At 44.0% G+C, this 27,511-nt stretch overlaps 1 protein-coding gene across 2 annotated transcripts in view; it reads right to left on the reverse strand.

The window, feature by feature from the left end:
- Window positions 1-24,702, reverse strand: part of ASNSD1 (asparagine synthetase domain containing 1) — a 28,134-nt gene extending 3,432 nt beyond the window's left edge. Inside the window, exons 1-5 of one of the 2 annotated variants that reach the window (XM_077275577.1) lie at window positions 24,203-24,702; window positions 15,713-15,766; window positions 7,839-7,914; window positions 4,164-5,662; window positions 1,871-2,052 (exon numbers count right to left, since the gene is read on the reverse strand). In XM_077275577.1, coding sequence (XP_077131692.1) covers window positions 1,871-2,052; window positions 4,164-5,579 — 1,598 coding nt within the window. In that variant the 5' untranslated portion in view covers window positions 5,580-5,662; window positions 7,839-7,914; window positions 15,713-15,766; window positions 24,203-24,702. Of the gene's footprint in view, window positions 1-1,870; window positions 2,053-4,163; window positions 5,663-7,838; window positions 7,915-15,712; window positions 15,767-24,148 lie in introns of both variants that reach the window. The other variant, XM_077275578.1, reaches the window with a different exon arrangement.
- Between the last annotated feature and the right edge of the window lie 2,809 nt (window positions 24,703-27,511).

Raw genomic sequence — 27,511 nt, forward strand, 5'->3', positions numbered from 1 at the left:
CACTGTAATTGTTAATGACTGGATATTGCATTGTGCGGTGTTCTTTCCTGGATTGGACAGGTGGTTTTTATTATGTGCGATTCATTATATGGTTGCAAATATATTTTATACAACACATTAAAAGTTATGTTTTAACCCCTTCATGACTAATCCAAATTTTTCAAATCTGATGAGCCAGTTTATGTGGCAATAATTCTGGAATGTTTTAAGATATCCCATGATTTTAAGATGGTTATTTCATGATATTGGTAAATTAAAGGTTGAGATGTTTTGTGTTAATTTATAAAAATATCAGAAATCTGACAAAACATTTTCCTAAAATGCCTGCCTGAAATTAAAAGTTTAAGGGGAATTACTGGGTCCACGAGGTATACCCCTATATGGGATAATCCATATCTGCTGCAATTGAGGACATTGAAGGGGTTTGCGCAATGGCGAGGAGTGGGTATCTGGTGGCTCTCATAGCTGATAGATGGGGGTGTCTTTAAATCATTTGAGGACTTACGAAAGGAGTTCTCACTTCAGCATTCTGTATTTTATCAGTATTTACAAGTAAGACACGCCTATATAATATAATGTAGACTCATACACCCTATTATTATACATCATGATACTGTTATTAATAGGCTCGGTTTACAGGCAGCTACAAGGGGACTAATTTCATTCGTGTACAGGGAGCTCCTCTCGAGGGTGCTATTGGGTCACCCGATGACGGCATTAGCGAAATGGGAACAACAAGTGGGGGGGATTTCGGTAGATCAATGGGAGTCAATAATGCAAATCATCCCTAAGTTGTCCCTCAGTGAGCCTAACAGTCCTTCTCAACTATGTATCCTTTATAGGGTTTATAGGACTCCTAAGTGGCTGTTTGATTTAGGTCTAAGGCCAAATTCAAAATGTCCCAAGTGTACGCTCGATAATGCAGATATCCTACATATGTTCTGTATACAAATATTCTGGATTATGGCTGTCAACTTAATATATATGGCCACAGAGGAGGATATTCCCAGAGATCCTATTGTCTGTGTGCTTGAATATGTTGAGGAGGCGGGAGGAGATGATTATTCACAAATAGCTGTTGCCAGAATGCTTTTTACTGCTAGAAAATTAATAGCATATCACTGGATCTCAGATACAGTTCCCACGAGGAAAGAATATGTAAATAAGCTAAACCTCATACTATGCAGAGAGAAGGCCATTTATCTTAAGCGGGGTAGACCGGCAGTGTTTGAGAAAATTTGGGCAGGATGGTTGAATGTTCCGGGCTTACCGTCTGTAAGTTTATTCTCGTGATACCATGTTTATATCACCCTGAAAGTGATTTAGTTGTACTCCATGACTGGTGCCTTGGGATATGTGCCTTATCTATGTCTGTATTTTTCTTGTGATATATTTTATCATTGGACCAGGGTTGGTTAGGGGGGAGCGGTTGGGAATGGGGAAAAGATTGTGAAAAAAATTCTGTTATGTTCTGAAAACTTTAATAAAAAAATATCTGATTAAAATGCCTGCCTGTATCCTCCCCTTTTGGTGAAGGCAGACACAGACAATGGTTGTCATGCAGTACGACTAGGAGGAACTGAGTATGCTCGAACTGTGAGTTAAGAACTACTGGAGGGTGTAACCAGCAGGAATGGGATGTATGGGAAGTCAGGGGTGGTTTTTTTTTTAGTATTTTTGCAAAGATGATCTTAGGTATAGCTGGCACAAAGCACCAATGTGATCTTGGGAATACCATCTCACATGTACCTCTGCACAATACTGTAGCTGTCTAGGCTCCTGTATGTAGCATGTTTCTGAATTGTCCCAAGGAGAAGTGAAGAGGAGCAGCCACTCCATTTATTTATATGCAGAGATACAAACGGGATACCTTGCTTCCTTGCCATGGTCACCAATAACTCTGTCATCTCGTCCAAGATTTCTGGAAGAGATACGTCCCAATTCTAGATTTAATTCTTCAAGGAGGCCTCTGTGTCCGTCTCTGTTGAACCTTACTCTGTGACGAGAATATCCAGCAAGTTGTTCATCTGCTCCAATACCTGTGAGCACAACCTATTAGAGAGAGGTAACGAGGAAATATAGGATCAGTTATTTCCTCTTGATAAACAAGTGAATAGGAGTGATACTTAGATTAGCATATTCATTCCATCCCACTAACCCCTTCTCGCCCTATGTCAGTCTCCAGAGTTTATCTGAAGTCATAGCCAATCATGCAGCTGACAAGTTTCTAATATACTTGGGGGCACTACTCTTACACGGTAGTGCCAAGTTCTACAATGCCTATATAGTTGGAAATGTGATGGTGGGCAAGTGACCCGTCCGCCATCGAGGGCCAAGTATACTCGCCCTGTGGGCCACAGTTTGCCAGATGTGATATATACAGTGTGATCCCCACATAGGGCGCCACATACAGTGTGAGGCCTGTGAAAAAAAACAACACACACTCCTACGGCTAGGGTGCTGGAATAATAGGAAAGAGGGATGACAAAATGAAAACCTGGTCAAGAAAATCCACAGATGTAACAGTATAGACACCATTCGCCACAGAATAATGATAGATGTAACACCTATTGATAAATTAAAGGGAACCGATCATGTCCAGAAAGGCCATTTGCCTGCAGATACAATGTTAACTGCCAAGTAAATAGCGTAAAAATCACATTAGGCTGCTTTTCTGGGAGCAGGGCTACAGGGATAAAATGTACTGCATTTTACGAACTATAAGATGCACTTTTTTCCTCAAAGAATTTGGAGGAAAATGGGGGGTGCGTCTTATACTCCGGATGTACCAGCTGTGGCTTATGCCTAGCAGGACGGGGACATGCCTACCAAGATGAGAATGAGGGATGGGGGCATGCCTACCATGATGGGGAAGGGGCCCATTGCATTCCAGGATAGGGATGAAGGGGCCCATTGCATTCCAGGATAGGGATGAAGGGGCCCATTGCATTCCAGGATAGGGATGAAGGGGCCCATTGCATTCCAGGATAGGGATGAAGGGGCCCATTGCATTCCAGGATAGGGATGAAGGGGCCCATTGCATTCCAGGATAGGGATGAAGGGGCCCATTGCATTCCAGGATAGGGATGAAGGGGCCCATTGCATTCCAGGATAGGGATGAAGGGGCCCATTGCATTCCAGGATAGGGATGAAGGGGCCCATTGCATTCCAGAATAGGGATGAAGGGGCCCATTGCATTCCAGGATAGGGATGAAGGGGCCCATTGCATTCCAGGATAGGGATGAAGGGGCCCATTGCATTCCAGGATAGGGATGAAGGGGCCCATTGCATTCCAGGATAGGGATGAAGGGGCCCATTGCATTCCAGGATAGGGATGAAGGGGCCCATTGCATTCCAGGATAGGGATGAAGGGGGCCCATTGCATTCCAGGATAGGGATGAAGGGGGCCCATTGCATTCCAGGATAGGGATGAAGGGGGCCCATTGCATTCCAGGATAGGGATGAAGGGGCCCATTGCATTCCAGGATAGGGGACATATAAATAGAAGAATGGGGGTTATTAGTACATAATTGAACATATATTTTGCTTCAATTTTTTTTCCCATTTTCCTATTCTAAAACATAGATGCCTCTTATGGTCCAAAAACTACGGCATATCCTCCCTGTAGCCAGTCACTTTCAGTCATATGGAATGGTGCAAAGAGCACAGTGTCATCCGTGCGGTCGGGAAAAAAAAAACCAGACGTCTCCTTGTGTTTTGCAAGGAGACATAGTCCATGAAATTACATGGACATGTGAATAGCACCATAGATTATAATGAGCACGTGAGGTACCTGTGGAAAAAAAACAAACAAACAGATACCTCACGTATTGGAAACATGGAATGACTGTTCAAACTAAGTACTGGCGCTTGGTGCACAAAGGTGTGGCCAATTCTTTATATACACCTTCCCACCTATCTCTACCCCCTCTTTTTTGATTGACAGCTCCGGCATCATAGGGCCAGAGAAAGCAGGAAATAGATGGAAACCAAGCCGGTGGGAAGGTGAATTTGAATGATTGGCCCCACCACTGAGCGCATGTACCTTGTCAGCACAGGTCTGTTCAAACGGAGTCCCTTTAAGTGAAGATAAAGCCAGCTATACTCATAACTGTATTCAAAAGGTATAGAAGTTAGTCCTTTATTCTCACTTATTCACTTACCTTCGTTTTGCTGGTATATGGCTTCATTTCACCACTGCTTTTCAGCATGCCAGTTCCTCTGGACGCAAACCAAACAGCACAGCCAATGCTGTCATCTAGAACGGTGTTCAAAGGTTGGACTAACTGCGAGATATGCTGTTGTCTCATTTGTTCAAGTTCTTCTGGTGTGACATTAATTTCAACAAAATTCCATATTCTTCTAGGACTTAATGCTTTAAGTTCTTCTAAACCCAGCCTGCCAGTTATTCGATCAGGAACATCAAATGGATCAAAGTATTTAAGGGAATTGGCATCTCCTTGGTGTGAAATTGAGGAGCCTTGTTTCTTTTGTGAACGACATTTTTTTATATGGTAATTCTGAGGCTTCATCATAAACGCAACATTGAGTAGGTCAATAGGTTCCTCTGGGGGAACATGTCTATCTGCAAGAGCAGCCAGCATCATTGAATCAATTCCGCCAGAAAAAAGGATTGCAACATTTGCCAGATTTTCAGGTTCCAAAGTCAAGAGTCTGTTTTCACGCGGTAAACATAAAACACGTTTCCTCACAGCTGCACTTAAAACTTCGATAAAAGACTCAGCATTTTTCTTATGCACTTCTGAGATCAGCATTTTAAGATGATTCAGAGTTAGTCCATTAGAAAGAGTTTGGCAGTTTGAGTCTGGCAAGGATTCAGGAATAGCTGTATTCAGTGGAGTCACAGGACTGATCAGCCCGCCATTTTCAGGTATAATTTTGGATACAGGGATTTCAAAGTCGTTAGAAACAAAGGTTTGCAGTTTTTCCAGTTGTTCCTCTTTTGTATTAAACATCCATGAATATAGAGTAACTTTTATTGACTTTATTTCAGCACATGAGCTTAGGTTGCACTTAAAAATACCAGATGCTGGAACCTCATGCCACTGTACATCATCTGACTTACAAGGTAATTCAGTTACAGAAGTCAGACACAATGCTTCCTCGGGGTTCTCTCCAAACCGCCACAAAAGACTGCGGCGACCAAAAAAATCTCTCCCAAACCACAGGTTATGCTTTTTCTTCTGATAGTAAATGAAAGCCCAAGGACCATGTAATTTAGAAATCAATGCCAATATGTCATGCTCATTGTCACAGGACGCAATATGCTCAAATATTATTTGGGTGTCATTAGCAGTGCCAGGAATGTCAACTCCACCAAAGACTTCTCCATTCCAAAGAAATACATTGCCATCTCTATCTTGCAAGGGCTGAGGAGTCAGTTCTCCTCGCAAATGAAGAACATGACCGGAAAAAAAACAGCTGTACTTGTGGCAAGTGTCTGTCACCAACAGGCGACAGCTGCTGTCAGGGCCCCGGCGTCGTAAATTCAGGACATTTTCATTGCACGGCCTAATTACATCAGAGGTCAAACTGACACAACAGCATATTCCACACATCTTGACCTACTGAAAAGATTATTTAGTGGCTTGTAAACATTCAGACATTTCTTGGTAAGAAGGAGTCATAGTGTCCAATTTCTCTGTCAAATAAAAATGTAGATGTTTAGTTCATTTTGATTACTACTTCTCTACAACTACAGGGGGTTCATTAAAGGTGGTCCTACAGTCTTGGAGAAAAGTCATGACGGTGTGCAATGCACACAGTCACGATTCCTCCAGTGGGAGTGGCAGTCACATGACTGCATGTATGATTGGCATAGTTGTGATCATGTGCCGATTAGTCTCACCCAGCTTCTCTCAGTAGAAATGAATTAATGGAAGCGCAGGAGTCTTACGTAGCCATAACTATGCAAATCTCAGGCAAGCATGATACCGCCCACTCGCACAGGAAACAGAGGACGCATGACTGCATCGCACACACTGTCACAATCTGGCAGTCTGTAGTCACAAAGGTACTGCAGACTGTTCTTTCACAACCAGACAACCCCTTAAAACCCTTCCCTCTATAATCTTTTTTTTTTCTCTCCTCTTTTCACCTGCACCTTCCAGGTGTGATATAATAGGTAAGATTTAAATGTCTTCATCCATTGTAATTACTTCTGCTGCTCTGAAATAGCTCAGATATTTGCTGTACACTTTCCTCATTGATAAAAACAATGATTAATTGATTTGTTTAGGGGTGTTTGATGCATAGTCTGTATCATGGAGAGATCACTGTATGGGAGGGGAAGAAGGAGAATAATCTATTCCCTCCATCATTTTTTAAGCCCTTCATGACCAGAGCTTTTTTTCAGTTTTGCGTTTTCGTTTTTCGCTCCCCTTCTTTCCAGAGCCATAATTTTTTTTATTTTTCTGTCAATATGGCCATGTGAGGGCTTGTTTTTTGCAGGACGAGTTGTATTTTTGAACAACATCATTGGTTTTACCATGTCATGTTACAGAAAACGGGAAAAAAATTCCAAGTGCGGAGAAATTACAAAAAAGTGCAATCCCACACTGGTTTTTTGTTTGGCTTTTTTGCTAGGTTCACTAAATGCAAAAACTGACCTGCCATTATGATTCTCCAGGTCATTACGAATTCATAGACACCAAACATGTCTAGGTTCTTTTTTATCTAAATGGTGGAAAAAATTTCCAAAGTTTGCTAAAAAAGAAAAAAAAAAATTGTTCCATTTTCCGATATCCATAGCATCTCCATTTTTCGTGATCTCGGGTTGGTTGAGGGCTTATTTTTTGCGCGCCGAGCTGATGTTTTTAAGGATACCATTTTTATGCAGATACTATCTCTTGATCGTCCGTTATTACATTTTAATGCAATGTCACGACAACAAAAAAAGTAATTCTGGCGTTTTGATTTTTTGTCTCGCTACGCCGTTTAGCAATCTTTTTTTTTTTTTTATTATTGATAAATCGGGCGATTCTGAATGCGGCGATACCAAATATGTGTAAGGTTGATTTTATTTTTATTGTTTTATTTTGAATGAGGGGTGATTTGAACTTATGCTTTTTTTTTGGTTTTTCATATTTTTAAAAACTTTTTTTTTTTTTTACAGAGTTTTGCCATGCTTCAATAGCCTTCATAGGAGGCTCTGCTACATAGAGGCGATGCTCAGATTGCCTCTACGTAGCCGAGTTGCTATGAGCGCCAACCACAGGGTGGCGCTCACAGCAATCCGGCATCAACAACCATAGAGGTCTCAAGGAGACCGCTGGTTGTCATACTGATGCACCGATGACCCCCGATCATGTGACGGGGGTCAGCGGTGCGCGCATTTCCAGCCGGATGCGCTTGTTAAATGCCGCTGTCAGAGTTTGACAGCAACATTGAACTAGTTAATAGCGGCGGGTGGATAGCGATTCCACCCGCCGCTATTGCGGGCACATGTCAGCTGTTCAAAACAGCTGACATGTCCCAGCTCTGAGGTGGACTCACCGCCGGAGCCCTGCATCAAACCGGGGGATACTAACATCGGACGTACTATCCCATCCGATGTTAGTAAGGGGTTAAAGTGATGCAAAAGTGGTTTTTGCTTGCATGTTTACAATAGTGGTCTTACTTCTAACTACAATCTTGTCTGTGAGGATAAGAAGATCTAAATAATAGAAGTTTCAGTATGTACTTAAGTATGAATATAATATGAAAAAATATATACACATAATTACACAAAGAAAATTATATAAAATATATTTACGCTATAAATTATATATGAAATATTATAAAGTGATATCAATGGCAACAAAAGCAAATTTACTCACTTTTGCACTCACTAAGTGTTTCTGATCGATCCGCAAGAAAGTAAATATTGCTGTTCAACTGCTGTCTGTAAACCCGCTAAAAACAAAAACAGTACAAATCGGTAACCTCCCATTTACAGAAATAAGAAATGAATGCACTGTTCAAGCATGCCAAAGGCAATATTTAAATAAATAGAAAGTTATTTAATAGAACTCTAGTACGAAAAAAAAAAAAAAAAAACCAACAATTAGAACAACCTACTCTCCAACAATGCATAAAAAGATGCACTTCGAGGGGTTATCCACTACTCAGACCACGTCTTCTCAATTTCCCCATATAAAATAACAGCCTATACTTGCCTCCAGCGCCCTTCCAGAATCATAGGTGCCTGGTCACCTGCAACGTTGATATGCCTCCTGAGCCCTGCAGTCAATCAGCGGCATCTTCAATCTCACTTCCTTCAGACTAAACACACCCGGAAGCAGTGAGCTGCGCTGCTCTACCACCACCTCTGGATGTGCGAAAAAAGTGAGTGAAGGGGCCGCTGATTGCCTGCAGGGCTCAGTAGGCAGGAACCCGCAGGAACACTGCAGTGGGGAGTATAGGCGGCTTTTATTTTATGAGGGGGAACATAGCAATTCAGAATGGGTTGTCCAAGTATGATATAGCCTAACAGGATAAAATCTTGCTCACACTTTTTTGGTGTGATGGTCTTCATTCATGTCCCTGAATTACAAGGACCTGTAACAATCCTGCAAAGAACACACTGATAAAGGGGTTGTCCACTTTATTTGAAGTGTGTTGGAACCTTGATTTTGTGACCCCTACTTACATAAACTTTAATTTATGCTCCCACAATGAGTTTCAGTCACTGTATTTTTGCAGTTCAGTAAAGTAGATGAGATTTAGAAAATCATCACGCCCACCATTTTCTTTTAAGTAACGTAAATTGACCTAAGGAGAGCTTTTGAAATCCACATGCTAATTTGTATTATAAGCAGGCAGAGTTTTACCATATTTTTCGGACTATAAGACGCACTCTTTTCCTCCAAAAATGGGGGGCGAGTCTTATAGTTCAGATGTACCTGCTCTCCACTCCCATAGGTGTGAAATGCAGTGAATATTCATTCGCTTTTGTAGCAGGGACATGTGAAGGCCCGGAAGCTGCAGGAAGCCGGCGGCTGACAGTGCTCACTGCTAAAGAGCAATGAATACTCACTGCTCTCCACGCACATAGTCTCGGCATGGGGAGCAGTGAGCAATGAATACTCACTGCCCTCCACAAACATAGTCCCGGCGTAGGGAGCAGTGAGTTTTCCGGCTTGTAAGTAGTGCATGACGTCCCTGCCATGCACTGCTTACAAGCATAAAGCAGCTGCTGGCACTGGAACAAGAAATTGCCCACCCCAGCACCCTCCTACCTACCATACATTCAGAAATCTACATGCTATCAACCCTAACACACTTTCAGACTCCCTACACTCATCATTGTCCCCAATCTCCTCTTTTTCCTGTCCTGATCTGGCAGTACATCACTACAATGACTCTTAGAAGCACCCTGGACCAAGTAGCTCCCCTCACCCTCAGAACCTCCAAGCACAGAGTAAAACAGCCCTGGCTCACATCGCAAACCCGATTTCTCCAGTGATGCTCTAGGAGTGCTGAACGCTTATGGAGGAAAACTCGCCCACCAGAAGACTTCATACACTTCAAATTTATGTTAAAAACCTATAACTCTGCCCTTCACCTCGCCAAACAGACCTACTTCACCACTCTGATCTCCTCACTATCCAACAACCCCAAGAAACTTTTTGACACCTTTCACTCCCTTAGGCCAAAAGCACAAGCCCCTATCACAGACATTTGTGCTGATGACCTGGCCTCCCACTTTATAGAGAAAATAGATAACATCCGTCAGGAAATCCGCTCCCAGACACCAAGCGCAGCAACTCCCATACCTCCCTGCATTTACCCTAACTCACTCTCCACATTCGATCCCATCACAGAAGAAGAAGTCTCCAGGCTCCTCTCTTCTTCTCGTCCGACTACATGCACTACCGACCCCATTCCCTCACATCTCCTCCAGTCGTCACAACTCACCTAACTACAATCTTTAATCTCTCCCTCTCCTCTGGCATTTTCCCCTCCTGCTTCAAACACTCTATCATTACCCCATTACTAAAAAAACCCTCCCTCGACCCATCCTGCACAAACAACAACAGACCAGTCTCCAATCTCCCCTTCATCTCTAAACTCTTGGAGCGCCTGATCTACTCCCGCCTTACCGTTACCTCTCCACTCATTCCCTCCTAGACCCTTCACAGTCTGGTTTCCGCCCCCTACATTCGACAGAAACGGCACTCATCAAGGTGACCAATGACCTTCTGACAGCAAAATGTAATGGTGACCACTCTCTGCTCATTCTTCTAGACCTTTCTGCAGCTTTCGACACTGTTGACCACCCTCTCCTACTCTCTCCAGTCCAGTCACTAGGCATTAAGGACACTGCTCTCTCCTGGTTCTCCTCCTATCTTTCTGACCGCTCCTTCAGTGTTCTGTTCTCTGGCTCCACTTCATCTCCTCTTCCTCTCACTGTCGGGGTACCTCAGAGCTTAGTCCTTGGCCCCCTTCTCTTCTCCCTCTACATGGCCCCAATTGGACAGACCATCAGCAGATTTGGCTTTCAGTACCATCTTTATGCTAATGACACACAACTATACACATCATCCCCTGACCTTACTCCCGCTGTACTACAGAACGCCAGTGACTGTCCGCAGTCTCCAACATCATGTTCGCTATCTATCTGAAACTCAACCTCTCCAAAACTGAACAACTTCTGCTCCCGCCATCTACTAACCTCTCTAAATCTGACAATTCCCTCTCCGTAGGTGGCACCATCACACCCCGGCAGCAGGCGTGCTGTCTGGGTGTTATGTTTGACACCAGTCTCTCCTTCACCTCCCATATACAATCTCTTGCCCGCTCGTGCCGCTTACACCTAAAGAACATCTCTAGAATCCGTCCTTTTCTCACCATGGAAACAACAAAGACCCTGTCACCTTGATCCACTCCCGCCTGGACTACTGTAACGCTCTAATATTTGGCCATCCCCTCACTCGACTTTCCCCTCTCCAGTCTATCCTTAATGCAGCAGCCAGGGTTGTCCATCTAGCTAATCGTTACTCAAACGCGTCCGCTCTTCGCCAGTCATTACACTGGCTGCCCATTCATTACAGGATACAATTCAAAGTACTTGTTCTCACCCACAAAGCTCTTCACAGTGCGGCACCCCCTTACATCTCCTCCCTCATTTCTGTCTATCGGCCTAACCGACCTCTGCACTCTGCAAATGACTTTCGACTAACCTCTGCACTAATCCGTACCTCCCACTCCCAACTCCAAGACTTCTCCCATGCTGAGCCAATCCTCTGGAATGCTCTACCCCAAGATATTAGGACCATCCCATTCACTATCCCCCACCCCCTGAAGATGGCTGGACCAGCATTGTAAATACATACATCATTGTAAATACACACCTGTATTTTATATCTCCCCCACCTCATTGTAGATTGTAAGCTCTCACGAGCAGGGTCGTCTTATTTTGCTTTAATTATTGTATTGCTAACGTTATTACTTAAAAAAATTCCTTTGTTGGCGCTTCCGGAAGACAAGGATAGTTTGAAGGTTGAGATAATTTGCTCAGTACCAAATTTATTAGGACACTTTAATAAGAACAAAACAACGCGTTTCAGCCCACAACGGCCTTCATCAGGTATTATATGTGCTTTTAAAAATGTTTTAAAAGAAAGTTATCTTTATAGACTGGTGACTCCTAACACATAGCAGGGGTGTGCCTGAATTAATTGGGATTAACACTCCACCCCAAGTGAGTCAGTGTGATCTTAAACCAATCCTGGTGTATCAAATGTTACATATATTAATATAAATATTACATATCGTCTTAGCAAAATTTAAAAATTTAAAAGTTAGGTAAGTAGAAAAAAAAATACATAAAACAATATAATAAAATAGATGAATGGATTAATTAATAAATATGCGAAGCATATTATAAACTGCAATATTACACAGTGGATCCTGTGATCCTTTCCACACATTTATAAAACAATTAAATAGCTTTGTAGCAGAATTCAGAAGGGAAAAAATATACATATACTTATACGTATATATATATATATATATATATATATATATACACACACACATATACACCTTTTTTTTTTTTTTCTCTCTTCTTCTATCCCTTTTCCCCTTCATCTTTCATTTACCTCTTCTCCCTCTCCCTCCTCCTCCCCTCTCTATTGCGAATCTCTATACATTTTCCACTGTTTCATTGAGGCCTTCGGGATATAAGGTTTTCAATCGGAAAATCCAATAGGACTCCTTTCTATTTAATTTCTGGATTCTGTTGATGTCATTCTGTGGTATTTGCTCCACGGGGGTTACCTTTATGTCAAATTTTTTGTGATGTTTGACCAGAAGGTGTCTGGACAGACTATGTTTTAAAAAACCTTTTTTGGTGTTGTGCCTGTGGCCATTCATACGCAATCGCACTGTCTGTGTGGTGCGACCCACGTATTGAAGGCCACAAGCACAAGTGATCACATAAATAACATAGTCACTATCACAAGTGAGATGTTGATTTATATTTATGGTTTCTCCTGTACTGCTTGATATAATACAGTTTTGTTTATGGCTGAGGATGTTGCAGCAGTGACACTTTTTAGATCCACATTTGAAAACTCCAAAAGGATGTTGTATAGGAGTCTCTTTAGTATTTAAAGAGGAAAGGGGTTTCCCCAAATTACTAGGAGCAATGATGTTTTTAATTGTGACTCCCCTCCGAAATGTAATACCGGGATACTTAGGTAACCATTGTTTTAAAAAAGAATCCTTTCTTAGGCTAGGTTCACATTGCGTTAATGGGTGATCGCTAACGGACAGCGTTGCACGGCGAAAATGTCGCAATTAACGCCGTGCAACGGGTCCGTTAGCGCACCCATTGACAGCAATGTTAATTTCGCCAGCAGCGCATCACTAGCGCGTGCCTTTTTCGGCTTGCGCTAGTGATGTGCCGTTCTTCTGTGACGCGCCTCCGACGCTGCTTGCAGCGTCCGCGGCGCGCCCGAGGTCCGTTCCCCGCTCTCGCAGATCGGGGATCTGCGAGAGCGGGGACGTTAACGCGACCCCCCAAACGCGATCCATAAAAATACATTGCGTTAGCGCAATCCGCTAGCGCTAAACGGATTGCCCTAACGCAATGTGAACCTAGCCTTAGGATGTACCAATACTTATTTAAAATCTGTCTTACTTGCACGCTTCCCTGATTAAAAGCTGTGATGAAATTATATTCCCATCTAGTATTTTTTTCTACTTGCACGCCGTTGTGGGCTGAAACGCGTTGTTTTGTTCTTATTAAAGTGTCCTTATAAATTTGGTACTGAGCAAATTATCTCAACCTTCAAACTATCCTTGTCTTCCGGAAGCGCCAAGAAAGGAATTTTTTTTTTTTTTTTCTCTAACCATTGTATTCACATGCAATCCTTGGATTAAGGCTGGCATAGTTCTGCAATAGTGCTGCATACCGGAATATTATAAGGCGTGGATCCATCATACGGATCAATCAGTGCGATTGCGTATGAATGGCCACAGGCACAACACCAAAAAAGGTTTTTTAAAACATAGTCTGTCCAGACACCTTCTGGTCAAACATCACAAAAAATTTGACATAAAGGCAACCCCTGTGGAGCAAATACCACAGAATGACATCAACAGAATCCAGAAATTAAATAGAAAGGAGTCCTATTGGATTTTCCGATTGAAAACCTTATATCCCGATGGCCTCAATGAAACAGTGGAAAATGTATAGAGATTCGAAATAGAGAGGAAAGGAGGAGGGAGAGGGAGAAGAGGTAAATGAAAGATGAAGGGGAAAAGGGATAGAAGAAGAGAGAAAAAAAAAAAAAGGTTATATATATATATATATATATATATATATATATATATATATATATATATATATATATATATATATATATATATATATATATATATGTGCGTATAAGTATATGTATATTTTTTCCCTTCTGAATTCTGCTACAAAGCTATTTAATTGTTTTATAAATATGTGTGGAAAGGATCACAGGATCCACTGTGTAATATTGCAGTTTATAATATGCTTCGCATATTTATTAATTAATCCATTCATCTATTTTATTATATTGTTTTGTTTATTTTTTTTTCTACTTACCTAACTTTGAAATTTTTACATTTTGCTAAGACAATATGTAATTTAATAGTTTTTAATAGTTTTTGAAATACTTTTCAAAAGGATTTACTGTGTAAATTTACAATTTATAATATGTCTTGTATATTTATTTACATATATATATAATTTTTTTTTTTTTTATTATAACATTTGATACACCAGGATTGGTTTAAGATCACACTGACTCACTTGGGGTGGAGTGTTAATCCCAATTAATTCAGGCACACCCCTGCTATGTGTTAGGAGTCACCAGTCTATAAAGATAACTTTCTTTTAAAACATTTTTAAAAGCACATATAATACCTGATGAAGGCCGTTGTGGGCTGAAACGCGTTGTTTTGTTCTTAAAGTGTCCTAATAAATTTGGTACTGAGCAAATTATCTCAACCTTCAAACTATCCTTGTCTTCCGGAAGCGCCAAGAAAGGAATTTTTTTTTTTTTTTTCTCTAACCATTGTATTCACATGCAATCCTTGGATTAAGGCTGGCATAGTTCCTGCAATAGTGCTGCATACCGGAATATTATAAGACGTGGATCCATCATACGGATCAATTGAATGTACATACAAGACATCCAAAGGGTGAGTGCAACAATATATATTTCTTGCTGTGAATATACACCTACACTTAGACTCTGCGCCCCTTGTCTCCCCTTTTATATCTCCTTCCGATAGCCTTGTAACGTTATTACTTATGACTGTTGTGTTTGAAACTGTTAAGCTTTAAAGCGCTGCGGAATATGTTGGCGCTATATAAAGATTATTATTATTTATCATTATGGAGCACAGTTATGGCTCTGTACACACACTGCCTAAACCATAATGATGGCATATGCCCCTGGGCTGGTATCAGTGTACTTTTTGTACGTGGCCTTCTATATAGGAAAACAAAATACAGCTAGAAAACTAAAGGCAAAGCATACTGCCCTAACTGAGGTGTAAGGGTATGTGCCCACAGTCAGTAATTGCTGCATAGTTACTAAGGTTAAAGGAAGACTTTAAGTCCATCTAGTTCAACCCATAGCCTAACCTAACATGCCCTAACATGTTGATCCAGAGGAAGGCAAAAAAAAACCATGTGGCAAAGAGTAAGCTCCACATTGGGGAAAAAAATTCCTTCCCGACTCCACATACGGCAGTCAGACTAGTTCCCTGGATCAACGCCCTATCAAGGAATCTAGTGTATATACCCTGTAACATTATACTTTGTACTATCTATTTATACTAGAAATCCCATGCCCACTGTGTCCAGAGACTCCGGTGGCTCACCTGCGGAGTTGGACATGCGCTTCTCTCCAGACCACAGCATTTGTATTTTCTCTTGTGGAGACACCAGGCTCCGTAAGAGAAATATCACCAGTACAGTATTGGATGCGGTGAATCCGCACCATTCAGTGACCACAGAAGATTCACCGGCGTTCAATAGACGGCAGCGCGTAGGCGCCACAATGGAACGTGTGCACCTGGCCTAAGGGAAACACTGCCTGCCAGGGGAATGGAGCCCCATCTTTACCACTTAGACCAGATAAAGGCTGCAGTGTATGAAGTATATGGAGTTTTCATGCAGTGTCCAGAGTAAACGGAACATAATACATCGTCAATGGCTTACCCTATCTTTCTTTAGGGTGGAGAGCTCATCAATAACTACCTTCTGTTCTTTAAACTGTTGAAAAAAAGACATACAATTAATAATCATATATATAGTTTAAATAAAATTGATTTAGGTTATATTTGGAATTTCTTTTGTTCGTTTTATTTTTCCTACTAACACACATATTTCACCCCTCCTTGCATTAATTTAATTTTAAATAAGTGTTATCCATTTAGGATGCAAACGATCTGACTCTTTTTGGTGATCAGAGCCAAGTGAGGCTAGTTTCACACTAGCATTTATCCGGGCTGCGGACTTCCTCCGTGAAGCCCCGCCCACTGCTACGCCTCTTTGTTCAGTTCCGCCTACGGCTGCATGCGGCGTGTGCACGCTATCTTTAACATTGGGTACACAGGCCATGCCGCTGTATGCGGATGCCGCCGCATGCGTCATTTTGACGGTGCGGCATCTGCACGAAAATGCAACATATTGCGTTCGGCGCAGGTCATCGCACTGTCAAAACGACGCATGCGGCGGCACCCGCATACAGCGGCATGGCCAGCGTACCCAATGTTAACCCCTTCCCGACCTTTGACGCCACGTAGGCGTCATGAAAGTCGGTGCCAATCCGACCTGTGACGCCTAATGGAATGATCGCGTCCCAGCAGATCGGGTGAAAGGGTTAACTCCAATTTCACCCGATCTGCAGGGACAGGGGGAGTGGTACTTCAGCCCAGGGGGGGTGGCTTCACCCTCCCGTGGCTACGATCGCTCTGATTGGCAGTTGAAAGTGAAACAGCCAATCAGAGCGATTTGTAATATTTCACCTATAAAAATGGTGAAATATTACAATCCAGCCATGGCCGATGCTGCAATAGCATCTGCCATGGCTGGAGACCCCGATCTGCCCCCCCCCACACCCGCCGATCGCCTCCCCAGTCGTCCTTTCTGCCCCGTCCTCATGTCTGCTCCCCTCCGTCCTCCTGTCCGCTCCCCCTGTCCGCTCCCCCCATGCTCCGCTTCCCCCCCGTGTTCCGATCCCACCCCCCCATACTTACCGAGCTCCGATGTCCCTCCCGGTGTCCGTCTTCTCCATGGGCGCCGCGATCTTGGAAAATGGTGGGCGCATGCGTAGTGCACCCGCTGAATCTGCCGGCCGGCAGATTCGTTCCCTGTACATTTTGGTCGCTGTGATATGTTCTATCACAGCGATCAAAATAAAAAAAATAGTAAATAAACCCCCCCCTTTATCACCCCCATAGGTAGGGACAATAATAAAATACAGAAAATATAATTTGGGCTAGGGTCGCACTTTGGGCTAGGGTCGCACTTTGGGCTAGGGTCGCACTTTGGGCTAGGGTTACAATTAGGGTTACAATTAGGGTTACAGTTAGGGCTAGGGTTGGAATTAGGGTTAGAATTAGGCTATGTGCACATGATGCGGATTTGGCTGCGGATCCGCAGCGGATTGGTCGCTGCGGATTTGTAGCAGTTTTCCATCACGTTTACAGTACCACGTAAACCTATGGAAAACCAAATCCACTGTGCCCATGGTGCGGAAAATACAGCACGGAAACGCTGCGTTGTATTTTCCACAGCATGTCAAGTCTTTGTGCGGATTCCGCAGCGTTTTACACCTGCTCCATAATAGGAATCCGCAGGTGAAATCCACACAAACACTGGAAATCCGCGGTAAATCCGCAGGTAAAGCGCAGTGTGTTTTACCTGAAGATTTTTCAAAAACGGTGCGGAGAAATCCACACACAAATCCGCAACGTGAGCACATAGCCTTAGGGTTAGAATTTGAGTTAGGGTTGGAATTAGGGTTAAGACTAGGGTTAGGGGTGTGTTGGGGTTAGGATTGTGGTTAGGGTTGGGATTAGGGTTTGGGGTGTGTTGGGGTTAGTGTTGGAGTTAGAATTGAGGGGTTTCCACTGTTTAGGCACATCAGGGGGTCTCCAAACGCGACATGGCGCCACCATTGATTACAGCCAATCTTGCGTTGAAAAAGTCAAATGGTGCTCTCTCCCTTCCGTGCCCCGGCATGTGCCCAAACAGTGGTTTACCCCCACATATGGGGTACCAGCGTACTCAGGAGAAACTGGACAACAACTTTTGGGGTCCAATTTCTCCTGTAACCCTTGGGAAAATAAAATATTGCGGGCTAAAAAATTATTTTTGAGGAAAGAAAACTTATTTATTACTTTCACGGCTCTGCGTTATAAACTTCTGTGAGCACTTAGGGGTTCAAAGTGCTCATCACACATCTAGATAAGTTCCTTTGGGGGTCTAGTTTCCAAAATGGGGTCACTTGTGGGGAGTTTCTACTGTTTAGGCACATCAGGGGCTCTGCAAACGCAACGTGACACCCGCAGAGTATTCCATCAAAGTCTGCATTTCAAAACGTCACTACTTCCCTTCTGAACCCCAACGTGTGCCCAAACGGTGGTTTACCCCCACATATGGGGTATCAGCGTACTCAGGAGAAACTGGACAACAAATTTTGGGGTCAAATTTCTTCTGTTACCCTTGGGAAAATAAAAAATTGCGGGCTAAAAAATCATTTTTGAGAAAAGAAATTTTTTTTTTTATTTTCATGGCTCTGCGTTATAAACTTATGTGAAGCATTTGGGGGTTCAAAGTGCTCACCACACATCTAGATTAGTTCCTTGGGAGGTCTAGTTTCCAAAATGGGGTCACTTATGGGGGAGCTCCAATGTTTAGGCACACAGGGGCTCTCCAAAAGCGACATGGTGTCCGCTAATGATTGGAGCTAATTTTCCATTCAAAAAGCCAAATGGCGTGCCTTCCCTTCCGAGCCCTGCCGTGCGCCCAAACAGTGGTTTACCCCCACATATGAGGTATCTGCATACTCAGGAGAAATTGCCCAACAAATTTTAGGATCCATTTTATCCTGTTGCCCATGTGAAAATGAAAAAATTGAGGATAAAAGAAATTTTTTTGTGAAAAAAAAGTACTTCATTTTTACGGATCAATTTGTGAAGCACCTGAGGGTTTAAAGTGCTCACTATGCATCTAGATAAGTTCCTTGGGGGGTCTCGTTTCCAAAATGGGGTCACTTGTGGGGAAGCGCCAATGTTTAGGCACACAGGGGCTCTCCAAACGCGACATGGTGTCCACTAACGATGGAGATAATTTTCATTCAAAAAGTCAAATGGCGCTCCTTCCCTTCCGAGTTCTGCCGTGCGCCCAAACAGTGGTTTACCCCCACATATGAGGTATCAGCGTACTCAGAACAAATTGGACAACAACTTTCGTGGTCCAGTTTCTCCTTTTACCCTTGGGACAATAAGAAATTTGTTGCTAAAAGATCATTTTTGTGACTAAAAAGTTAAATGTTAATTTTTTCCTTCCATGTTGCTTCTGCTGCTGTGAAGCACCTGAAGGGTTAATAAACTTCTTGAATGTGGTTTTGAGCACCTTGAGGGGTGCAGCCATATAGAACCCTCAAAATGACTTCAAATGTGAGGTGGTCCCTAAAAAAAATGGTTTTGTAAATTTTGTTGTAAAAATGAGAAATCACTGGTCAAATTTTAACCCTTATAACTTCCTAGCAAAAAAAAATTTTGTTTCCAAAATTGTGCTGATGTAAAGTAGACATGTGGGAAATGTTATTTATTAACTATTTTGTGTCACATAACTCTCTGGTTTAACAGAATAAAAATTAAAAATGTGAAAATTGCAAAATTTTAAAAATTTTTGCCAAATTTCCGATTTTTTCACAAATAAACGCAGAAATTATCGACCTAAATTTACCACTAACATGAAGCCCAATATGTCACGAAAAAACAATCTCAGAACCGCTAGGATCCGTTGAAGCGTTCCTGAGTTATTACCTCATAAAGGGACACTGGTCAGAATTGCAAAAAATGGCGAGGTCATTAAGGTCAAAATAGGCTGGGTCATGAAGGGGTTAAAGATAGGGTGCGCACGCAGACGTAGCTGAATGAAGAGGCGCAGCAGTGGGCGGGGCTTCACAGAGGAAGTCCGCATCCCTCCGTAGCCCGGATAAAAGCTAGTGTGAAACTGAGTCAGATCATCAAAATGAGCCGGACTGCCCATCATGATCATATAGAGCCGATTCTGCAATTCTTGGGTCTCAGTGCAGCAGACCCCTCCCCCCTCCTTACTAGCCCAATCTCACCGAAACATTGCTCATCAGTGTAGGATTCCCCCAGTGCCCTCCGCCCACCCACAGTGCCCTCCGGGTCTGTAGAGCCACAGTGTGGTTTTACACCAAGGCTGCGTTCTCACGAGTATTGATGAGCTGTTGATGTTGCAGACTTTCTGCACCTATTATGTGAATTAGGTTTCTTGCATTGTTATTGCTGCGGTTTGTCTCATCATGGTACGTTTTACAAAAAGCTGCTTATTTTTAATACTTCCTGATATTTGGCTATGACAATCCTTTACTGATATAGTCATTTGCAGATTACATAGGTTTTCACCAGCAGATTTTTGACATATGATATTGGTCTATAGAGAAAATTCACAAAAAAAAAATCCTTGTGTACACGGAAGAGGAATAAACACATTGCAGTTCATACTCGCGTTGTAGGTTAATTTACACTTCGCAAAATTTAATAAATTTAAAAAAAATTAAAAAAGCACGAGAGTTCTATAAATCCCATCCTCTTCGCCAAAGCTGTACTGCTGTCTTTAGCACAATTAAGATATGCAGCAGCAAAAACTAATCGTGGGATCTGAATCTTAGAGTCCAATAAATCCAGTAGTTTGATTAAATGCCATCCTGCCTGATAATATAGGTGAATCTAATGAAAATGTAGAGTCCCTGTGGGTGGAGATAAGGGGAGGGGGGGAAAATAATAAATTACTGATAGGGGTTTGTTGATAATGGAAGCAATGGAGAATATCCTCATAAATAGTGTTGAGCGATACCGTCCGATACTTGAAAGTATCGGTATCGGAAAGTATCGGCCGATACCGGCAAAATATCGGATCCAATCCGATACCGATACCCGATACCAATACAAGTCAATGGGACTCAGGTATCGGACGGTATTCCTGATGGTTCCCAGGGTCTGAAGGAGAGGAAACTCTCCTTCAGGCCCTGGGAACCATATAAATGTGTAAAATAAAGAATTAAAATAAAAAATATCGCTATACTCACCTGTCCGACGCAGCCGGGACCTCGGCGATTGTAAGCGGCAGCGTTGTTTCTTTAAAATTCGCGCTTTTACTTGCTTACGTGAATTCCCGGCTTCTGATTGGTCAGGGCGGCCATGTTGCCGGGACTCGGACCAATCACAGCAAGCCGTGACGAAATTACGTCACGGCTTGCTGTGATTGGTCCGCGTCCCGGCAATATGGCGCCGTGACCAATCACAAGCCGTGACGTCACGGGAGGCTGGACACGCGCGCTTTTCAAAATAAGCGCGTGTCCAGCCTCCCGTGACGTCACGGCTTGTGATTGGTTAATGGCGGCCATGTTCCTGGGACGCGGACCAATCACAGCAAGCCGTGACGTAATTTCGTCACGGCTTGCTGTGATTGGTCCGCATCCCGGCAATATGGCGCCGTGACCAATCACAAGCCGTGACGTCACGGGAGGCTGGACACGCGCGCTTTTCAAAATAAGCGCGTGTCCAGCCTCCCGTGACGTCACGGCTTGTGATTGGTTAATGGCGGCCATGTTGCCGGGACGCGGACCAATCACAGCAAGCCGTGACGTAATTTCGTCACGGCTTGCTGTGATTGGTCCGAGTCCCGGCAACATGGCCGCCCTGACCAATCAGAAGCCGGGAATTCACGTAAGCAAGTAAAAGCGCGAATTTTAAAGAAACAACGCTGCCGCTTACAATCGCCGAGGTCCCGGCTGCGTCGGACAGGTGAGTATAGCGATTTTTTTTATTTTAATTCTTTCTTTTACACCTTTTTACATTAATGTTGTTTCGATACCGATATCCGATATTACAAAAATATCGGATCTCGGTATCGGAAATTCCGATACAGCAAGTATCGGCCGATACCCGATACTTGCAGCATCGGAATGCTCAACACTACTCATAAAGCAAATAGATGAAGCTGCGACTCAAGGAGAAGTCATTATTATCGGGGAATTCAACTACCCCGAAATAGATTGGGGAACAGAAACCTGCAGTTCCAGCAAAGGTAATCGGTTTTTGACAACTATGAGAGACAATTACCTTTCACAACTGGTTCAGGACCCAACAAGAAGGGGGGCACTGCTAGACCTAATATTAACCAACAGGCCAGACCGCATAGCAAATATAAGGGTTGGGGGTCACTTGGGGAATAGTGATCACAAAATAATAAGTTTTCATGTATCCTTGAATAAGATGTGTAGTAGAGGGGTTACAAGGACACTAAACTTCAGGAGGGCAAATTTCCAATGGATGAGAGATGATCTTTGTGCAATTAACTGGGACGATATCCTGAGACATAAAAATACACAAAGAAAATGGGAGACGTTTATTAGCATCCTGGATAGGACCTGTGCACAGTATATACCGTATGGGAATAAACATACTAGAAATAGGAGGAAACCAATATGGCTAAATAGAGCTGTAAGGGGCGCAATAAGTGACAAAAAGAAAGCATTTAGAGAATTAAAGGAAGTAGGTAGTGATGAGGCATTAAATAAATACAGAAAATTAAATAAATTCTGTAAAAAGCAAATCAAGGCAGCAAAGATTGAGACAGAGAGACTCATTGCCAGAGAGAACAAAAATAACCCCAAAATATTCTTTAACTACATAAATAGTAAGAAACTAAAAAATGATAGTGTTGGCCCCCTTAAAAATAGTCTGGGTGAAATGGTGGATGAGGATGAGGAAAAAGCCAATATGCTAAATGACTTTTTTCATCAGTATTTCAACATGATCAGAGATAACAAAAATTCCCCATTAAATGTCACCTGCTTTAAGGGAACCTGTCACCCACCCGGCGTTTTAAACTAAAAAAGCCACTTGTGCAGCACTAATGCTGCATTCTGACAAGGTGGTTCTTTTAGCGGCTGCACCATCCGGCTAAGCTGCAGCTTAGAGGTCGCACCGTCCGGCTAGGCTGTGGCTCCCCCATAGGGGCTGTGCCGTCCAGCTAGGCAGCACCCCCCCATAGAAGCTGCACCGTCCGGCTAGGCTGCGGCTCCCCCCCCCATAGAGGCTGCACTGTCCGGCTAGGCTGCGGCTCCCCCCCATAGAGGCTGCACTGTCCGGCTAGGCTGCGGCTCCCCCCCATAGAGGCTGCACTGTCCGGCTAGGCTGCGGCTCCCCCCCATAGAGGCTGCACTGTCCGGCTAGGCTGCGGCTCCCCCCCATAGAGGCTGCACTGTCCGGCTAGGCTGCGGCTCCCCCCCATAGAGGCTGCACTGTCCGGCTAGGCTGCGGCCCCCCATAGAGGCTGCACCGTCCGGCTAGGCTGCGGCCCCCCATAGAGGCTGCACCGTCCGGCTAGGCTGCGGCTCCCCCCCATAGAGGCTGCACTGTCCGGCTAGGCTGCGGCTCCCCCCCATAGAGGCTGCACTGTCCGGCTAGGCTGCGGCTCCCCCCCATAGAGGCTGCACTGTCCGGCTAGGCTGCGGCTCCCCCCCATAGAGGCTGCACTGTCCGGCTAGGCTGCGGCCCCCCATAGAGGCTGCACCGTCCGGCTAGGCTGCGGCCCCCCATAGAGGCTGCACCGTCCGGCTAGGCTGCGCCCCCATAGGGGCTGCAAAAAAAAAGGAAAAGGCGGCCACTATGCATATGCACACCACGGATATATAAAATGACAATAACACAAGTATATAAACAGGAATTTTATTAACAAACCACACCAAAATATTAAAACATAACTAAAAACAAATACACATAATACATTGGTGAACACATATGGAGAACACTCCACAAAGATGAAGAGGGCATAAGCAAAGTTTAGAACATGGCCAGAATATTCGCCCATGATAGAACCAGGAGCTGTAACATTACCCACAAGGAGTCAGAGGGAACAGCGTCCCCAAGTGCAGGCCGACAAGAACCAAGTAACGCGACCCCATGTTCTCCATATGTGTTCACCAATGGAGTTTGGGTGGTTTATATTTAGATACCACCGTTAGGGTATTTTATGCGTCATGCGCCCCTATATTTAACATGGGGGCGCATGGACATGCGGTGCACTTGCGTTTTGCGCCGCATGCGTCACTGCGGCTCACGCGTCCGGGCGCAGAGGACGCAGCAAGTTGCATTTTTGCTGCGTCCAAAATCAATAGAAAAAAGGACGCATGCGGCGCAAAACGCAGCGTTGTGCATGCGTTTTGCTGCGTTTTTGTTTGCGTTGTGCGTTGCGGCGCCGACGCTGCGGCGCACAACGCAAATGTGAACGTAGCCTTATATGGATCAGAACACAAAGCGCACTATTGCAACAACGTGTCATCCTCACGTGTCCTGTAACCTCCAAACATCCACTGCCACCTACGTATAAAGGTGGGGACCTCACTGCCGCGCAGCCTAGCCAGCGGGGTCACCTGACCTTGGCCATGAACTCCTTCTGCGCATCGGTCCAACTCCGGTCTCCGCCCGTCTCTCCGGTACAGGATTCTGACATGCCGACAGCCTAAGTTCCCGGCGGACTCGCTGAGGCTCCGCTACAGGTCCACACGCGGCACCGCCAGCCGCAGCTCTGCCAGATACACAGCCCGCGTCACGTGGGAGGGCCGCCGCTTCCCTTCCGGGGTGCTGATGTCACGACGCTGGGATTGTTTCATGGGTTTCCTTGTAGCGTTCGTTAGATGTGCGGACACACACTGGGGTTGCGAGAAAACAGAGCAGAGCCGGCTCTACCGAAGAGGGTCCTGACATTGGGCGGTCATATCGCCCCCTAGTGGTCGAATACATCTTCCAGCATGATCTTTCTCAGTGGATCCCAGGAGGCCCCGGTCAATTCGGAGGCTGACTGACAAGTCACTAGGGTCTTACACACAAACTTACAACTATGTGTGGAGCCTTGTCGGGTGTGGGCGAGCGAATCAGCACCCCAAAAAAGTGGTGGAAATGATAACAGAAATATAGGCCCCAATTAAACCCTTAACCCCTTCACCCCGAAGCCTGTTTTGAACTTCCTGACAGGGCCATTTTTTTCAATTCTGACTACTGTCACTTCATGAGGTCATAACTGTGAAACGCTTCAACGGATCTTGGTGATTCTGAGGTTGTTTTCTCGTGACATTGTACTTTATGATAGTGGTAAAATTTCTTCGATTTGATTTGCGTTTATTTGTGAAAAAAATGGAAATTTGGCGAACATTTTGAAAATCTTGCAATTTTTAAACTTTTAGTTTTTATGCCCTTAAATTAGAGAGTCATATCATCCAAAATAGATAATAAATAACATTTCCCACATGTCTGCTTTACATTAGCACAATTTTGGAAACATAATTTTTTTGTTAGGAAGTTATAAGGGTTAAAAATTGACCAGCGATTTCTCATTTTTACAACAAAATTTGCAAAACCATTTTTTTAGGGACCACCTCACACTTGAATTGACTTTGTGGGGTCTATATTACAGAAAATGCCCAAAAGTGACACCATTCTAAAAACTGCACCCCTCAAGGTACTCAAAACCACATTCAAAAAGTTTATTAACCCTTCAGGTGCTTCACAGGAATTTTTGGAATGTTTAAAAAAAAACTTTTTTAACAAAATTTTTACTTCAGATCCAATTTGTGTTATTTCACCAAGGGTAACAGGAGAAATTGGACCACAAAAGTCATTGTACAATTTTTCCTGAGTACGTCGATACCCCATATGTTAGGGTAAACCATTGTTTGGGCGCATGGCAGAGCTTGGAAGGGAAGGAGCACCATTTGACTTTTCAATGCAAAATTTGCTGGAATTGAGATCGGACACCATGTCGCGTTTGCAGAGCCCCTGATGTGCCTAAACAGTGGAAACCTGTTATGATCCCTAGTGGCTGAGGATCACAAATAGATCAGCAAGTGATTAAACTAAGGACGAGCTCTAGGGAGATGGTAACTGGACTGATCGCAAATCTGAACCTATCCAAAACAACTAGAGGTAGCCGGTGAACGTGCCTAAAAAATTCCTAGACGACTCGAGCCAGCCTGAGGAACTAGCTACCCCTAAAGAGAAAGAAAGACCTCGCTTGCCTCCAGAGAAATAATCCCCAAAGATATAGAAGCCCCCAACAAATATTAACGGTGAAGTAAGAAGAAGGCACATACATAGGGATGAAATCAGATTCAGCAAAAGAGGCCCACTAGTACTAGAAAGCAGAAAATAGAGCAGGGGTCTATGCGATCAATAAAAAACCCTTACAAAATATCCATCCTGAGATTTCAAGAACCCACACACCAACTAACGGTGTGTGGGGAGAAACTCAGCCCACTAGAGCAACCAGCAAGCGAGGGAATTACATTTTAGCAAGCTGGAACAGAAAACATGATAAACACTGCTGATCAAAAAATGAGAAAACAAAACTTAGCTTATCCTGGATGGACTGGGAGCAAGGTAGTCAGAAGGAATCTGAGTAGCACTGATTACATCGACAGCCGGCAACAAGTGGAAGTAAAACAGAGCTATATAGGAACCTCCCAGAGGATAACGAACCAGCTGATAGCCAGAGACCAGCAGGATAACAGGCAAAGCCACCAGGGGGAGCCCAAAGCAAAAGTCACACCGTACCACCAGTGACCACAAGAGGGAGCCTGAACACAGAGTTCACAACAGTACCCCCCCCTTGAGGAGGGGTCACCGAACCCTCATGAAAACCACCAGGGCGATCAGGATGAGCCACATGGAAGGCACGAACCAAATCGGCTGCATGAACATCAGAGGCGACAACCCAAGAATTATCCTCCTGACCATAGCCCTTCCATTTAACCAAATACTGGAGCCTCCGTCTAGAAATACGAGAATCCAAGATCTTCTCCACCACGTATTCCAATTCTCCCTCAACCAGCACTGGGGCAGGAGGCTCAACCGGAGGAACCACAGGCACCACATACCTCCGCAACAACGAGCGATGGAACACATTATGAATAGCAAATGATGCTGGGAGGTCCAGACGAAATGACACAGGGCCAAGGACTTCCAGAATCTTATAAGGACCGATAAACCGAGGCTTGAACTTAGGAGAGGAGACCTTCATAGGAACGAAGCGAGAAGACAACCACACCAAGTCCCCAACGCGAAGTCGGGGACCCACACAGCGACGGCGGTTGGCAAAGAGCTGAGCCTTCTCTTGAGACAGCTTCAAATTGTCCACCACATGATTCCAAATCTGATACAACCTATCAACCACAACATCCACTCCAGGACAGTCAGAAGGCTCCACCTGACCCGAGGAAAAACGAGGATGAAACCCCGAATTACAAAAGAAAGGAGAAACCAAAGTAGCAGAACTAGCCCGATTATTAAGGGCAAACTCGGCCAACGGCAAAAAAGTAACCCAGTCGTCCTGATGAGCCGAAACAAAACATCTTAAATAAGTCTCCAAGGTCTGATTAGTTCGCTCGGTTTGGCCATTCGTCTGAGGATGGAAGGCCGACGAAAAAGACAAATCAATGCCCAATTTAGCACAAAAGGTCCACCAAAATCTAGACACAAACTGGGATCCTCTGTCAGAAACTATGTTCTCAGGAATCCCGTGCAAACGAACCACATTTTGAAAAAACAGTGGAACCAACTCGGAGGAGGAAGGCAACTTAGGCAAGGGCACCAAATGGACCATCTTAGAAAAACGATCACACACCACCCAGATGACAGACATTCTCTGAGAGACAGGGAGATCTGAAATAAAATCCATGGAAATGTGCGTCCA

Source organism: Ranitomeya variabilis, chromosome 7, assembly GCF_051348905.1.
Source record: "Ranitomeya variabilis isolate aRanVar5 chromosome 7, aRanVar5.hap1, whole genome shotgun sequence".
NCBI lineage: Eukaryota > Metazoa > Chordata > Amphibia > Anura > Dendrobatidae > Ranitomeya > Ranitomeya variabilis.